Raw genomic sequence first — 17,311 nt, 5'->3', positions numbered from 1 at the left:
GCACCGTGTTAAAGAGACAGCCCACATCCTAATTGTGGTTTATATTCTCTTCAGCTGTGTGACCTGGAATTTATCTATTTATCTATATTCTTTTCACTTTTGCCTTGTTCACTTTTTCCTGAACAATAGTACAGTAACAGAACAGTTATTATTTTACCCCTTTCCTTTAGAGTTGTTTTTTTCCCCCTAGCTCTTTCCCATATTTCAAGACATCTTAAACATCAAAATGAAGAGATGTCCTTGTCCACCTTTTTTCACTTTTGGGATGCTTTTGTGTACCTGCTATGTCAGTATTGAGTTGTGACTGGTGTATGGCATGATGTGCACTACTGCATATCAGAAATGGGGGGGTGTAGGTTTTCACATGATAGTTCTCCTGTGTCCAGCTGCTAATAAGCCAGTGCCACTTAGGGCAGAGAAAACTGAAGGTGGTTGAGCTGAGAACAAAACAGGCTTTTCTTCCTGTTCTTTTGCCTCCCCAAGAATATGCCTGTTATCAAGTTATTTTTTTACTTTCAGAAAGCTCAGCCTGTATTAAATTTCACTCATTAGTGTCTCACTAGGAGCCTGTATTTGTTACTAGATGTTCCCAGATGCTTTCCTGAGCAGGGATGGATTAAAGCACCTGCTTGACTTTTTGCCAAGTGAAAATTGTGAAGGAAATGTTGCTAATCTGGTGGAGAGTGAGTGTGTACCTTGGGCTGCTGGAGAGGGATGGGCATGAAGCTGATCTCAAATTTTGAATGAAGTATTCCTGTGGAGATGCTGAGTGATGGGGGCTGAGCTGGCTTTCTGGCCTCAATAATTACGTGTTCCATCTATATCAGCTGCCCAACTGCTTTGTCACCTTTCAACCTAAGGCTGTTTTTTCAAGTGAATTAGCTAATCTGTGTAAAACTGCAATATAAGCAGTACTTTGTAATTGAAGTAACCTTGACTGAGAATCAAAGCGGCTGTAACTCATTTTTAGTTAATTTATGTTCACATTTGGTGGTAGAGGCTGAGGTTGGATGTACACAGAAGGTTCTGTAAGGTTTAATGCACCTTATAATTATGTTTTCATGAATTTGAGGAAACTTTTTGTATTTCTTTTAAGGAATCTCTGGTGTTAATTTAAAGAGTTAAAGGGGATTTGTAGCTCCAGATGGGTCTGTGATTAATGGTCTGTGGTTCATCAACAACATGGGTGTTACCATATGAACTTTCCTGAATGACTGTTTATCCTTGGTCTGGTGCAGGCAGTTGCTGCTGGATCTTGGATTTGCTTGTGGTTTTAGTTTCACTACAGTCTGTGTCAAAAGAGTTATTGTAGACATAAACGTGAGAGCTGCAGACTGTCAGCACCCCAAGTATTTTCTGGGGCTTGCATCTTTTTGCTGTAGATTTGAAGTTCATTCTTTTCATCTGAATGCATTTATTGAATAGTTTATAACATAGTGGCTGCAGTGGGCAAGTATTGGGTTCAGTGAGCTGGTGCTATTCCGTGGCTAACTGGATTTTAGCATGAGGACACTGCTGAGATGGGAGCAGGCAGAGCAGGCTGGAAAATGTAGCATGTTTGCCATAACATAGTCATGTTCCTTATGACATCCCTTTGCTTCATTGGTCTTAGAGCTGAATGGGTTTTTTTTGACAGATAAAATTTTTGATGATGAAGACTCCGTGGATGGGAACAGACCTTCCTCAGCCAGCTCCTCTACATCTTCAAAGGCCCCTGCAAACTCTCGCAGAGTTGGGATGGGCACTACCCGCAGGCTTGGCTCTGCACCTCTGGGCTCCAAGTCTTCAAGTAAGCCAATAGCCTGTGTAAATTGATGTGCCTGTGAAGTATTTACAGTGTTCATACTGAGCTTCTTGCAAGCACTTCCAGACTGGCCCCCAGAATCCAGTAACAAATTTTTCCTTATGCAGTCATTATGTCTTGTGTTCTCTGCATGCCACAACCAGAGTCTGGTAGGATGAATCTCCAGGCAATCTCCACATCCCCATAATTTATTTTGCATTTTGTGAGAGGTTGCACCTGTGTAGGTATGCACTGAGGGCTATAAGTAAATCATGTTGGTGCTCTAGTGTGTAGATTTTTGCCTTTGTAGTTTCAACTCTATCTGAACTGAGGCTGCTTATAGCTACATGAGCTATATAGCCACACTTCAGCCCTTGCAGTCTAAACCTGACACACTGGCTTTCTTTGGCATTTCTGGTAATGAAGGTGCAGAAAGGATACTGATCAGTCATTCTGAATGTTAGCAATTATTCTGCATGTAGCTCTAATTCTATGAGTGTCCTAGGGAAAGGGAGAAAGTTCCCTATATCAGGCAGTCTCTAATCTGATTAGTATTCCAGAGACTGTTTATCTTCCTTATCGTTCGTCTGTTTGTGCACCTGTCAGATCTCCACCTTCATCTATTATAGATGGGATTAAATCCTTTAAAATAAAGTCTCCCATATAATTAAAGTAAGTATTCCCTTTCATCTTTCAGACTGTGTCCCCTAACTGTTGAGTGACTACTGTAATGACTTCTCTAATGTGCCCTGTGTGCCTGTGAGTCAAAGGATGCCCTGAATGTCTCACCAGTGCCTGGGATTGAATTTCCCTGCCTCTGCTTTCATTACATCTGCAGCACTCCCAGGCTGCATGGGTAGTGAACTTTCTCCTGATTAAGTGCCTTGATAGCTGGTGGTTCTTAATTGATTCTCTTGTTGATAACAAGATTGAAAAGGCTTTTTCATTTGTGTGTCAGCAGCCAAAGAGGGGGCAGGTGCTGTGGATGAAGAAGACTTCATTAAGGCATTTGAAGATGTCCCAACAGTTCAGGTAAGGCGAGTTAACTGTTAAACCATGCTGTACTAAAAAGCAGAAGGTGGATATAGGATCTCATGCTAATCACTGTTAAATTGAGCTTCATTGTGATGTTGGCAAATCTTTAAGGGGAAAGCAGGTTAGAAGGTGAAGGGAGGCAGGTTTTAAATGGTGGGGTGTGCTAGTAGTTTATGTGAAACCCTCTGGGAACTGAAAGCAGTAAAGGTGACTTGTGTCTCAGGGATCACTGCTGTTGTGTGAAAACTGCATGTTTGCTGATTTAGCTGGATGGCTGAGATGCTTCATGTATCCTCTCTCCTTCACTGGAGCTTTATATTTGGGACAGCTGAAAAGCACATGTGTCTACTCATGATCTTCTGTAGGTTTTGACTAATATAGCCACTAGTAGCTGCAGAAATGCTGCTTAAAATTGTGAAACTATACTAAAATAATGCAATATGATCCTTTAATAATCTTGTGATAATTGCTATGTTTTTACTTGCAGACAATGGGTGTAAATTCTCTGCATTGTGCAAAGCCAATTGTGTCCAAGGCTAGCACATGGTGTTTAAGCATTGAGGTGCAAAGGACATAAGAATGTAGTTGGGAAGTGATCTGATTTTATGGAGTAAACCCTGCATTACAGTGCTACTCTGTATTTCAATTTGTAGATTTATTCCAGCCGGGATCTTGAGGAATCCATAAACAAGATCAGAGAGATCCTGTCAGATGATAAACATGACTGGGAACAGAGAGTTTCTGCGGTAAGTCGTGAATTTAGATAGCATCTCTATTAATAGAAACTTTTTCTACACTGAGCTTAATCCCACTGAGGTTACTGAGAAAACCTCAGACTAAGGCTGGAATGTAGTTTTAGTGGTGAGCACTTGTTATGTTCCCCCAAACTTGTGAGAAATGTTTCCTTTTCAGACTGAATTTAAGCCACATTTGTGAGGAAAATTGCTATTTGGTATACAAGAGTCTGTTGAGACAGCATCAGGTTGAACTGGAAGTTGTGCAGCAAATCCAGGTTCAAAGCTAGAAATTTGCTAGCAGGTTCTAAGATCAAAATGTCAAGTCTTACTCAGAATATCTTAAAACTTACCTGATAAGGCAGAAAATTACTTTGCTTACAGAGAACTTATTTATACTTCTGCAAAAGGGAGGTGTAAAATAATTCAGCAAGAATCTGCACACTTAAGTTTTGAATAAATAAATATGACTGTGGGAGTGTGGAAGTGGAAAATTGGGTGTTATATGCATGTCAAGACCAAATACTATTTACTGAGGTGAGCTGTGTTTTCATGATACAAATAGGTGCAGTCTTGTCTACACAGTGGACTTTCATCACTGGTGTAGCAGCTTTGCCATGTCTGTCAAACCCTGAATTACAGATCTGAGTGGCAGACTGGGCTGATTCAGCTTACTTCTGTTTAATTTTATTTCTGTACTGAGTAACAGGGAGCTGAAATTGAGCCCATGTGCAGATGCACTGGTACATGGGAGGGCCTGAGAAGGTGTCAGAGGATTGTCTGTAGGATGAGATGGTGGTCCCTGTAATATTAATAGGAAATTTCCCATTTTGATGGGGTCAAGGTTCCCCTTCTGCTAGAGCCAGATAACTTTTAATGAAGTCAATGGACACATTCTGGGTCTGTCATTATTACCCAGGCCTCAGTGTGAACCATGCCCTTTAAGTCTAGATATCTTTTTAACACAAGAGTCAACTATGAGATTACCTAAACATTAGAAGCTGCTGTAAATAAGGGAACAAAGGGGAATGTTCAAGACACCTTTTAGTTTTAAAAAAATATTGTTTGGTTTATTAACTATACCATTTGAGTAGCTGAATGCAACACTTCTGAATTTCTCTAAGTTAGCAAGGATGTTTAGCTTATTGTACTTAATATGTTAACTAACCATGGGTTGAATATAAGATAGGAAATAATAAAATTACTTGGACATCAAGAATTAACTTCCTCAATACATGTTGATGAATAATTGCACAAGAAACCTGGATCCAGCTATTGGTCTTGTAATTGCACAAGAAACCTGGAACCAGCTATTGGTCTTGAACTGTCGTTATATTTGCTGCTCATTAACAGTCACTGATTTCTTTTATACTCCTAACAGTTGAAAAAGATCCGCTCCTTACTTTTGGCTGGAGCTGCAGAATATGATAACTTCTTCCAGCACTTAAGACTTTTGGATGGAGCATTTAAATTATCTGCTAAAGACCTGCGCTCTCAAGTTGTCAGAGAGGCTTGTATCACCTTGGGGTGAGTTTATTTTCTGTGTGTGCTTGAAATGGGATGTAGAAGAAAAGGATCAGGCATTGGTTAAAGCACAGGATGCAGCTAGTGCCAAATAGTTAAAGCTAGAACATGATTTTTCTGCATCTGTTTGAAACTCCATCATGTAGGCCACTAATTGTAATTCTGCCAAGCTGTGTTCCTGAGTACTAAACAATGCTGATGGGGGATGCATAGAATGAATGAGCAAGCCATGCCTTCATGCACAAGTAGGGAAGCATTGAACACTAAAGCTGGCAATGTTTATGTTTTCTTCTGCTTCAGATTGAGCGAGTTTTTATTCCTGATGGTCTGTCCTTTGTGAAATACTTCAAGAAAAAGTGTGCTGCAGTGTTTCTGACATTTTTTTTTAAATAGGGAGCTTTAGAGAAGTTGTAATATAAAGTATAAAATAGCAAAAATATTCTATCACCTTGATCCCATTTGGTTGATAATAAATTTTTAGCTGTGCTAGTTACTTTATTTTATGCTGACCTTACTGTTTCTCAGTGTTCAGATGAATATAGGACACAAGTTTGAAATGAAAGGAACTGTTTTTTGAAACATGGTGTTATCTGTCCTTTGGAGTTGGAGAGGAGGTGACAGTTGCAAAGATTGAGATGTCAGATGCGCTTATGTCACATGTTCTGTACAAGTCTGACTTGCTTTATCTTCAGTTCACTTACCAGCATGACTTCATTCTGTTTTTCAGACATTTGTCATCAGTTCTGGGAAACAAGTTTGACCATGGGGCAGAAGCCATCATGCCAACAATTTTTAATCTAATTCCAAATAGTGCCAAAGTCATGGCCACTTCTGGTGTTGTAGCAGTTAGATTAATCATTCGAGTAAGTATACATCAAAAGAGAACAGTGTTATAATTTCCAAACACTGCAGTGTTTCTGATGAAATATGAATGCTGCTGCAATAAAAATGAGATTAATGCCTAATCTACTTTTCTGATAGTGCTGGGCTTGGCTGTTTCAGATGTTCTGCAGCCTTGTGCAGATGATGCTTCTTAAGCTCTGCTAAAATAGTAGGGGAAATGTTTCTTTTTGCAGGGCAAGATATTTCCATCTCTCTAAGAGCTGAGCAAACATTTTTCTTTGAAAGGGTGTTAGACCAGCCTTGCAGCACAGACTCATCCTCTTAATTATGCTCTAAAATACCTCACAGACAGTCCATGTTTCTCAAAAGTCTTAGTTCACAGTGGTGACTCCTGCCTAGTGATTCATTGGGTAAGCTGTAGGTAGCCTAATGTCTCTAAAATTTTCACCATTGGCAGTTTAGATCTTCCCACAGTGACTTCAGCTACTTGACTCTAGAGAGTGTTATTAAGAAGAAAATCAAGTACTTATTAAAGGTATTTTAGCTGATGAATTGTAAAATATTTTTGATATTAAAAGTCTGCCTATATCTGTTAGTGTTCCTTTATCTAGCAGTTCTGTTTTAAAGTATTGAGCAACAGTAAGGATCTGAGTACTGAGCTCAGGTGGCTGAAGGAGATGGTCTTTCATGCTATGGAATTGCTGTGTAAAGATTTCTTCCTGTTCTTGTTTCTTTACTTCCAGCACACGCACATCCCTCGGTTAATACCCATCATAACCAGTAATTGTACCTCCAAGTCTGTTGCAGTTAGAAGGTGAGAACTGAGTTTGCATTTACTGCTTTTTAATAGTAAATAGATGCTTTCTGAAAATGTGAATGTGCTTGTTGTTATTTGTGAAAAGGGTTGAAAACACACTTACTTATTATAACATAAATCTCATTCTTCTCCATGATTTGACTTCAGATTAAAAGTCAGCTATCCTGTGTAAACTGCATCACTGCAGAGAGGAAAAGGCATTTTTCCACAAGAAGAAATGTTTTTTAAACTAATTGTTGTCCTTGCATGTTGTTATAACAACATATTATTTTGGCATTTTTACCCACACGTTCCTCTTCCCCACTGCTGGCTGTTACAGTGGCTTCTTTTCTTTGAGCCAGTAGATCAGTCTTACATGAAAGCAGCATCTGGAAGGGAAGCTGGGCTGAATGGTCTAATGTTCCTTTCTGCACTTGGAATTTACATGCTTCAGTCCACTACCTCACTGGGAGACTCTTGTCTCCCCCTTGTGCATTAACTGGCTCTCTTTGAGTTAGACAAAAGGAAGGGCTTTGTAGCTGTATTTGGTGACAAACTGTGAGCACATTTCAGCACATGTGTGCCTTACAGTTCTTGAAGTGAGGAAAGGAGATTAGCATTGGAAAGGTCTCTCCCCACATGAGGCAAACTGTGAGGTTTCTGTGTGAAGCCTGGACTAAGAGGTACAGAGTATCAGTGTCAATCTCCTGGGCCTTTTCCTATTTATTGAAAAAGGAAGCTTCCAGAATTGTTTTTTGGCATTTCCTCTCTTCAGGCTTCTCTATAGTAAGCTGCCTCCAATTAATACTTCTGACTGTTTATTAATGGTTTTTTAGAGCTGTTGATATTTTTACTGGGGTCAACACTGAATTTTGATGTCCCAAAACATTTCCTAAGCAAACCTTGGTGTTGTTTAGAGTCAGGTATAGCAAAGCCAGTGTGCCCCAATTAACTTAAACTCAGCATTTCTTCTCTTTCTTCTCTCCTCTCAGGCGCTGCTTTGAATTTTTAGACTTGCTGTTGCAGGAGTGGCAAACACACTCCTTAGAAAGGTAAGTTCTGAATGAATACCAGTGGGTTTGTTCTGTCCTATTTATCTGGAGAGAAGGAGATCATTTCCTGGGACATTCTGCAGAAAGGATCATTATGAGAGAAGACCATATTAGGTAGCTGTAGTAGAGATGTTTTTGCCATCCAAAAGAGGCACATATGCACACACATTGTTTGTTCTGTACTTCTCTCAGAGTTTGGTGGGTATGTCTCCTATGCCAGCCTTGGAAAACTGGCTGAGCGAATCTCTGAACTCAATAACTTTTGTTTAAGAATTTTTTTTTCCTTTTGCACTCTGAAGTGAGATGATGAGGTAAAATCTGCTGCATGTCTTATCAGGACCTTCTGAGACTTCTAAATTACTTTAGACTAGTGACCAGTAATTGTGCAAAGAGAGACTGGGACACAATTCCTTAGCCCTAGACTGCACAAGACTGTTTAGGGCTTAGGAGACTGTTCTTGAATCCAGGCACTTTGGATAGCTAAGTAAAGGCCTATGAAGGATGCTGCTTGCTGTCTCCTAGACAGCAGTGTGGATGAAATAAAACTTGACTTGTAAGAATAAATAAATAAAGGGCACAAAAGATCCTTGATGGCAATGAAAGGATGTGGTGAACTGTTTGTTCTCAGAAACCAAGGCAAAATCAAATCAGTAATTTCTTTATAAATGTGGCACATCTTTCTGAACTGCTGGATAATATTTTCTTTCTTATTTCAGACACATATCAGTGTTGGCTGAAACAATAAAGAAGGGAATTCATGATGCAGACTCTGAAGCCAGGATAGAGGCAAGAAAGTAAGTGGAAGCTGTCATTGGTGTCTCTTCTTCCTCCCCTTCTTTGCCCCTGTTTTGTGAGTCAGTGATACTGCATGGTTGAGACAAAAATCCAGTCAAGATACATTCTCCTGACTTCCCAGTTGTTGGAAAAAAAGAGAGGCTGAGGGGTGACACTCTGTACAGTTTCTTGAGGAGGGGAAACAGAGAGGGAGGTGGTGATCCTTTGTTCCTGTGATCTGGTGATAGACAGGTGGGAATGCTTTGAAACTCTGACAGGAGAAGTTCTGGCTGGACCTCAGGAAAGATTTCTCTACCAAGAGAGGGGTCAAACACTGGAGCAGGGTTCCTACAGAAATGGTCAATGCCCCAGGCCTGTGTCAGGGGCATTTGGATAATGTCCTTAACAACAGATTTCAACTTTTGGTCAGTTCTGAATTGGTCAGGCAGCTGGACTTGATGTCTCTTAGAGGTCCCATCCCACTGAAGTAGCCTATTCTATCCTGTTATTTGCTACTCTTGAAATCAAAGTCCTTGTGCTAGTACACTGCTAAATGGTACCCTAAATTAAGGTAGTATTTTATGACAGTGAAAAAAAATTGTGTATATCTATAGGAAATTTTAATATTTGCAATTGATTTTATTCTTTTGAAGATCTTATGCATTTCCATCAATATGATCATACTTACAGTAGTGTGCTGTATACCAGGGTCCTGCTTTTCTGAACAGAACACTACAGGAACATTTTTCTGCAGAAAGACGATAGTGTAAAACATAAAAACAATGAATAATAAATTTTATTAATCTAAATGCTGTGTTTTAAGCAGTGGTGTTTCACAGTAGGATGCTTAAATCCTTTTGAGAGGCAGCATGTCCATCACTGAAAATTACAGTAGTCACTGAGGCTTCACAGTGGGTGACTAGTTAAGCTGAATAGACAGCAAGGAGAATGGCATGGGACTTCAGAGAGCATGCTTAATTCTCTCTTCACATGTTTATTCAATAGTAGTGTGGCTGATTGTGAGACAGAAATTTGTTTTCTTCTTGTGATGTGAGAGTGCATGTGGCTTCTCTGAGGACTGGCTGTCACACAAACAATTCTTGATTCATTTGATCTGATGATCTTACTCTTGAACTGCCCATTAGTTGCCCCTTGAAAAGTACTGAGAGTCTTCATCTCCTTTGTGCCTCAAGAGTGAATAGTGTTTAGCCATCAGCCAGGAGGTTTGGAATCATAGAGAAATTCTTCCCTCATCTTAAAATGCTCTTTTATTTTCATCATGGCACTGGTTTGAAGTGCACGTGATCATCTCTTTCCTTCTTGTTGGTTTGTTTTTTGGTTTTTTTTTTTTTTTTCCAGAAAGACAGGCAGCATCCTCAGCTCAGTACAGAGACATGTCTCTGCAGCATTCTTGGGGACCTGTTGGTTAAACTTAAGGAAGAAAACAGCAGCTGGTGTTTTCCTGAATCAGGCCCATTCATGTGTGTTCTGCCTTTGGCAGGTTTTGAAATAGCTGCTGCACACCCAGTCCCAAACTAGTGTCAGTCTGGTGGGCCTGCAGTCTCCCATGTGCAGGAGACAGCTGGGGGGATTAGGGCTTCTTCCCTAATGCAGCGTTGTTGGCTACTCCTGCTTTTACAACAAATGCACCAAATTGTTCTTTTATTTGGTTTGTCTTTGTGCAGCTGTTTGAGCAACACAATGGTTGAAAAAGTTGTTTGTCTTAAATGTGTCAGGGCAGTAGGAGCTTGGAAATGGCTGGGCATTGGCTCCACTGATGGGTATAGTGGGAAGGGCTCTGGCTGTGCCTTTGTGCCACAGCCCCTAAAGTGTGACCGGGGTGTATTCACAGTGCTGTGCCTCATTCCAGGTGCTACTGGGGTTTCCACAGTCACTTCAGCAGAGAGGCAGAGCATTTGTACCACACCTTGGAGTCTTCCTACCAGAAGGCCCTGCAGTCCCACCTGAAGAACTCGGACAGCATCGTGTCCCTCCCACAGTCGGATCGCTCCTCCTCCAGCTCCCAGGAGAGTCTCAAGTAAGGCTTTGTGTCACTGCCTCTCCATTGAACTGAAGGGAGCCATCACGTTGCTTTGGCTCATCTGGTCATTCTTTGGACTCTACACTTGTTACTCCAAAATAGATTTGTTTGTTTATTTATTTATTTGTTTGTTTGTTTTTATCCAACACTGTATGAACAACATACAGTTGTTCATACAGTGTTGGATAAAAACAAACAAAACCCTGTACCATAAACCCTGTACTGGCTTTAAAATATAATCATTATTTTGACTCCATAGATAATTTTCTAGGAAGTTATTTGTGCTCAGCAGATACTGTTAGTTATTCCTTTCAGGTGCTTAAAACAGTTCTTAGATTGAAGTTCTGCCTTTAGCATTAAGCCTAGAGGTGTAAGTCTGTCTCTTTCCAGATAAAAGAAAAAAAATGAGTAAATTAAACTTGAGTTGTAACTTATGTCACTCCTATGTTGAATGTATGTATTTTATCTACTCTCAGATATACAATCAACTTAGACTCCAAATGTGTGTGGTTTAAGCATAAGACCTGTATGAAAAATATCCATAACTTACTGGTGTAACTTTTTAAATCTACAAAAAGTGTTCTTAAAATCCTTTTTTTTTTGCACAAATAATGTGAGTACTAATTTATTTCTTAATGCTTTTATAAATAATTTCATGGTGGTGCTGTATTCTTAAACAACAAACTTTGGTAGTTTATTCCTGCATATAAATAATTTCCTATTAGCTTAGTTGTGTGCTGATGGAACAGAATTGTACTGCTCTTAGTGACTGAAATACAAGTTTTGTTTTAATAAGTGTTTGTATTAACTTCCAGCCGTCCACTGTCTGCCAAAAGAAGTCCTACTGGAAGTACAACATCAAGAGGTGAGAACAGGAGCTGGAAAATGTGCTTAGGTGTTGCTGAGGAAGTGTGACATTGTGATAATCAAAAACCAGCTTTGATCACTGTTTACTGCTCAGTAAAAAACAGCAGCTCAGAAGGTAGAAATCTTAATTACTTTTGGAATTTACACCATATTCTGTGCATCAGCTGCTGATAAAATAATGCTTTTAAAATAAGTTAGTAAATCAATAATTTCTTACACCTGAAGGGAAGCCCAAAAAGCCTTGAAAATTGTAGCCAAGGTATGCTTTGTAATAGCTTGAATAAACTGCTGCTGATGCTAAGACATGCAGCTACGTAGTCTAATAATGCCTTCAGTTCTACAATTTTTGTTATTTATTCTCTGTGGTTTCAGCACTTACTGGAGGTGTCTGCACACAAGTTCTACACTGTTAATTTCCATCTCATTGCTAATCTGTTTTTCTTGTCAGATGGAATATTTAGGTACAGCTTTTCTGTCCTATGTAAATGCATACAATAATCTAAAGAATACACTTAAATATAGAATATAATAGACAAAACTTTGTAAAAGATAAGCTGCCTTTTACACCTGACCAAGGTTGGGTTCTGGCTGGTTTGTCTGTAACTACTGAGACCTTTGATTCAAGGAGATGTTGTTGTGTAACCTACTTGACTGTGCACACAAATGCATGTTTGCTTGCAGCTGAGTGAGTAGTCAAGCTTCATGCTTAAGAGGGTGAGCATCAACAAGTGATGGGAACAACGATCCTCATGAGAAGATGAGGTGTTGGGAAGGAAGTTATTAGAACCTGGACTGAAGGACCTGCAGGTCTGTTTTGGCCAGCAACTCTCAGATGCCAGTGATGGGTACTGTGGTTGAACTTTCCCATCTACACTCTGTTAGACATTTCTTTTTACTGGCCTGACAGCCTTTTTATCTTATCATTTAAGCTTATAGAACTTGATAAAGTTCTTAGAGGTAGTATTAGGGCAGCATTGATGAAATATCTTTGCAGGCAGTGTGGGGAAGCCCACATTGCCCTGATAAAGCATTCTTAGTTGAGGTATTTCAGTGCCAGCAGGGAGTGTTAAAAATAGTACTTTAAACTGCTTGTCAGGCTCTTTGAAGCACACAGCTCAAAAAATTAATCTTCTTTATTCTGGATCTCCCACTCCCATCTGCAGCATCTACAGTAAGTACAAAATCTGTGTCAACACCAGGATCTCTGCAGCGATCCCGCAGTGACGTCGATGTGAATGCAGCAGCTAGTGCCAAGTCAAAAGTGACGTCTGCTGGAGCATCCACCCCCTTCAGTTCTGCTGCAGCCTTGCCCCCAGGGTCATACGCATCACTAGGTAAATCTATTGTTCTACAATTGCAGTTAGCTTCCTTTAGTGCCTCGCAGTTTTATTGGAATAATAAACTCTGACTAGAAGAACGTGCCTCTGAGATAGTTACCAGCTCTCCAGGATCAGTGTGTGATCTCTTGCCCTTTGGGATTAAGGGAAAAAAAATATACAGCTGAACTGACTTGAAGCAACAGTTCTGAATTGTGTAATAATCTGTGTCTCACAGACTGAGGACAGTGCTACTCAATTCCTTTTGACATGTTCCCCTGTCTCTTTTCCTTCTTTTCCTTCTCTCCTTTCCTGAAACTGCTTTTCCATTGTTTTATGCTTTGAATAGTACATCTTAGTTGAGTTTGCTCCCTTTCTGTTTCACAAAGGAGAAAGATGGAGAAGCAGAGAGGAGGTCGGCCTTGCCGTGGTATCAGGCAGGATAGAAGTATCTGTTCCTTAAGCTGACTCTTTGGTTTATAGGCACATGTCACATTATTCCCTCAGAGCATTGTGTATCTCCTTCAGGTGTCTCAGGGTTTCTTAAAACAAACTTTGCATTGGATCTTTCTCTCCTGGAGTTGCCATCGAGGGAGTCACGGAGGAGGAAATGCAAGGCAGAGATTGACATCGTATTTGCTGAGCTTCATCTCAGTTGTGAGCAGAGCTGATCATCTGAGCTCCTTCCTCATTCTGCTGGTTTCACACTAATCTTATCCCAGACTTGTCATCAATCTACCTTTACAATAGGGAAGAGACTCAGGTGTCTGTGCTCTTGTTTTAAGCTGTGTACATTGTCTTCACTGAGAAGGGTTGAGGAGTTTCTTCTTTTAATGTAGGACATTTGCTCTTTAACCTGTTAAAAAGTAAGTGGTAAATTATATAGGGATGATTTTTATGGATTCAATTTTCAGACAGGTTTCTTTCACATCTGAAATGCTTTACCTTGGCTTAGGTGTGTTGGCTGTATTCAGTTCAGAATTGAATTCTTACTCTGATTTAAACTGTTCTTACTTGGTTCAAGATGCAGATACATTCCAGATACATGCAGATACAGAACATGAAGTTGATCCCATGATGGTGGGCTTACAGATGCAGTCACTTTTGAGTTGTGCTGCACTCTGGCTCCAGTGGCTACACTGCCTTCAAGCAGTCTTATTTCATAAGGAAGAATGAAGAGGGAGGAAGTATCTACTTAGAGCTGACTTGGTCCTTGAAGCTTAGAGACTGAATTGAGTGTCAGTCTTGTTCTTTAACCAGGCTCTAGGAGAAAAGTAGCAAAGTCACTCTTAAGTGATGCAAGCATGGCTGCTCCTGAAGGATCCTGCTTCCTTTTTAGCTAGTAGGGACATGTATCACCCGCACATTCCCATGAGAGAAATGGTGAGGCAAACAATGAAAATGGAGTTGGGCAAAGGTTGGTTGTTGCAGGAGGGAAAGCCTGCAAGTGTTTTTTTCCATTACATCCAGGTTTGATTTGCTGCTTGGTCCAACTTTTTTCATTTCTTTAATTGTATTAATTATTTTTTTTTCATATTTATTTAGCTAATATATAGTGCCCAGTTCTGTTGATGTTACTGATTTTTCCCTATTAACCCTGTCCTTACTTTTCTTTAATTTGCCTAAAGATGGTACAACCAGTAAAGCCGAGGGTAAGCAGTCTGTGTGTAACTGAGGTGTGTCCACAGTCGTACTGCCCTACCTGGTCTCTGTTCTCAAAGTGTTACCTGGTTCTCATCCATGTTCACTGGTGACCTGCATGAAGTGTTGCATGGTTGTCCTGCTCATTTTGATGCCATGGGGTATTCTTCACTTTCTCTTTGAGCTCCTCCCTGCTAAAAACCATTAGTCTGCTTTTATGACTCTGGTCACTAAGTTGTTATGTGGGTTTCTCTGTTTAAAGCTCTGCTTTTGGTTCAAGGTGACCTGTGTATGGACTAAAAAAAACCTCAACCAAAAAAAAAAAACCCAAAAAACTCCCAAACAACACAAGGCTTGTGATTTCTTTTCTCCTTGATGTGTAAAGGTTTGCTGTGTTTTTCCATCCAAAGCTCAGGTCACAACTGCCAAATGCTTTCGGGAAGAGACTGGGCAGTGAGAGAATTGAATGAGATGATCACATGGCAGAAAAATGAGGACAGTAAACAATGATCTCTAGGGAAGGAATATTTAGTCAACCTCTTTAAACCTGACCTCTCTCTTTTTGTTGTTAACTGTCTGAGTGAGATGGCTTACACCAAAGACAGTTGGAGGAAAGGCTTTTTATACTAGAACACTGAGCCTGCAAGTTTGGGAAGGATCCCAGTCTGTTTTTCTGGCTCATTGTCAAAACTTGTTCTTTATTTCTTATTTCTTCAGCAAAAAAAGATCACTGGGAAATTACTTTTTCTGAGCTAGACAGGAGTTGGAAACAAAAATGTTTTCTACACAGAATGGAGATACCACACTCTGCAGCAAAGCCTTTTTTTCCCCAGTGCAAGTCTCTTTTCAAGGGATCTATTACTGTCTTGTGGGACTGTGCTCATATCTTTGATGGCTGCTCGTATTTGGATGTGGTGGTTTGAGAAGTGCCACTGTGCTGTTGTGACATCTGTGTTATTTTCTTTACTGTTAGTGACACGTTGATTTATTATTTGGAAGAAAAAGTCTGTACTATTTTTGGAAATGGTACTTAGTGTTGAGAGAGGAGCTACATCTCATCTTGAGCAGGAAGTATTTGTGCTTTGTGATCTGTCAGTGATAAGGAATATGAAGTTGACCTGAGACCTGTATTTCTAAATCAGTCATGACTTAGATGAAAATTCCAAGTTGTTGTAATAACTGATCTCTTTTATTCTTCCTTTTTTTTTAAATTGTTGATGCTTTTCTTTTTTTTTTTTTTGTCTTAGTTCTCAAACCTAGCTATTTTTGGCCTACATTTGAAATGTTGAGGATTTAAGTTTTATATGAAATACCAGCTTTCAATCCTCTCCTTGGCTATAATAATGTTTGCAGAGGCCTGTTACAACAGCTGTCCTGTGCAATACCTCTATTTTTAGTTTATTAAATACTTTATTGTCATGATGCAAAAGGGTGTGAGTTTTATTTGGTTACTGTTTTCAATTCAGTTACATTAGGAGCAGATTGGATTTGGTAAAAATCGGTAATAGAAACCAGCAAGTTGCTTGGGGCAGGGAAGATTGAGATGAACTTTCAGAAACAGACTTTGCTATCCCCTCTGTTTTAGATACTAAGTCTTACCCCTCTTTTTGCCGTAAGAGTCTCTCTTCTTTCATGACGAGGATCAGGGAGAATTAAAACTCAGTACACTATAGTAGCTAGAGTACTTCAAGAATGAGTTTAATCACTGTTTGAAACTCTTCATCTTTTTGCTTTGAGGTAGTTGAGGCAAAAAATCCTTTATTCAGGATTGACTGTCCATCACTTAATAATGAACCTGAATAAGGTCTTCTGCCAACTCTGTGATCTTGCAGATTGAGTCAGGAACTGCAGGGAAGATAGAACTTTGTATTCTTGACATAAATGTAAAAATTAAGAGGGTGGGGTTAGAAAAAAAACATCCTCTTGCTCTGGAAACAGAAGGAAACAGAACATAAAGCAGAAATGTCAGTTGTGCTCCTGTGGTTGGTTTTGGTTTTTTTGCAGGTCACCAGTAAGTAATTTAAGAGAAAATTCCTCTGTTATTTTGTGTGGTTCAGCTTGACATTAAATCTGCAGCCTGGTTCCCATCATGGCTTTCTGTAGCTGCGTTGTAAGATCCTGCTCATTCCCCTCAGCTGGGAGCCAGCATTGTTTGGACTTGGCCGTTCCCTTCTGCTTTGCCCTTGGTTCTCCTCATGGTTTGGTTGGGAGTCAGGCAGCTCAAACAAAGGAGCAAGATAGAGTAGGTGATGCCAGTGCAAGAATGCCAGCTAAGAGCTGAGTGTCAGTCCTTTGGTTTGAAGTTGTGACATCCCAACAATTGGCAAATGCTGTAGGAATGCACCTCCTTATGGAAAGGTAGGTGAGTCTGTATTTCAGTGAGGCTTGTGCAGGTCTTCTTGCAGTGCACAGATGTGCCTTGATTGCCCAGACTCTTCATGTATGGAGATCTTCTGAACTGCATTAAGGGCTTTACACACAGGAAAAGATAAACCTTTACAGTCTTGATCTTCACAGCTAGTGCTAGGGAGGTGACCCTTGTGCCTTGTTTGTTATACCTGATTAAAAGGAAAACATTAGAAAAGTTTCTGCATATTTTATCATGAAACAGCTTTTCAAGTAATATTTTAAAAGGCTGCATAATACTTTCATTATTAGAATGGTTCAGAGCATTTGTGTTACCTTTTTTACAAAGCAAGCATGAAGTCAAGCCCTTCAGACAAAGCCTTTCTCCAAAAGGGAAAGCATAAATGCTGGTTTGACCTGCGACAGGCAAGCTCAAAACAAAATCAACAGTTTGCAGTCAGGGGCAAAATTTTTAATGGTTTTGAGTACTCACCAGAAAGGCAATAAAATGGGGCTTGTTGCAGTTTTCAGATAACTTAGTCTCAGGTGTCCACCCTGA

At 39.9% G+C, this 17,311-nt stretch overlaps 1 protein-coding gene across 1 annotated transcript in view; it reads left to right on the top strand.

Annotated features, from left to right (window-relative positions):
- CLASP1 (cytoplasmic linker associated protein 1) overlaps positions 1-17,311 on the top strand; it is a 168,384-nt gene that overhangs the window by 79,002 nt on the left and 72,071 nt on the right. Inside the window, exons 9-19 of the mRNA XM_054278250.1 lie at positions 1,637-1,789; positions 2,742-2,815; positions 3,472-3,564; positions 4,934-5,079; positions 5,804-5,939; positions 6,663-6,733; positions 7,708-7,767; positions 8,484-8,561; positions 10,412-10,579; positions 11,398-11,447; positions 12,613-12,783. Coding sequence (XP_054134225.1) covers positions 1,637-1,789; positions 2,742-2,815; positions 3,472-3,564; positions 4,934-5,079; positions 5,804-5,939; positions 6,663-6,733; positions 7,708-7,767; positions 8,484-8,561; positions 10,412-10,579; positions 11,398-11,447; positions 12,613-12,783 — 1,200 coding nt within the window. The remainder of the gene's footprint in view (positions 1-1,636; positions 1,790-2,741; positions 2,816-3,471; positions 3,565-4,933; positions 5,080-5,803; positions 5,940-6,662; positions 6,734-7,707; positions 7,768-8,483; positions 8,562-10,411; positions 10,580-11,397; positions 11,448-12,612; positions 12,784-17,311) is intronic.

The sequence above is a fragment of the Melozone crissalis genome, unplaced genomic scaffold (assembly GCF_028551555.1).
Source record: "Melozone crissalis strain CALT ecotype California unplaced genomic scaffold, PUWL_Pcris_2 ptg000023l_1, whole genome shotgun sequence".
NCBI lineage: Eukaryota > Metazoa > Chordata > Aves > Passeriformes > Passerellidae > Melozone > Melozone crissalis.
The sequence above is the reverse complement of the archived record's forward strand: the minus strand, read 5'-3'. Positions and strand labels throughout refer to the sequence as shown.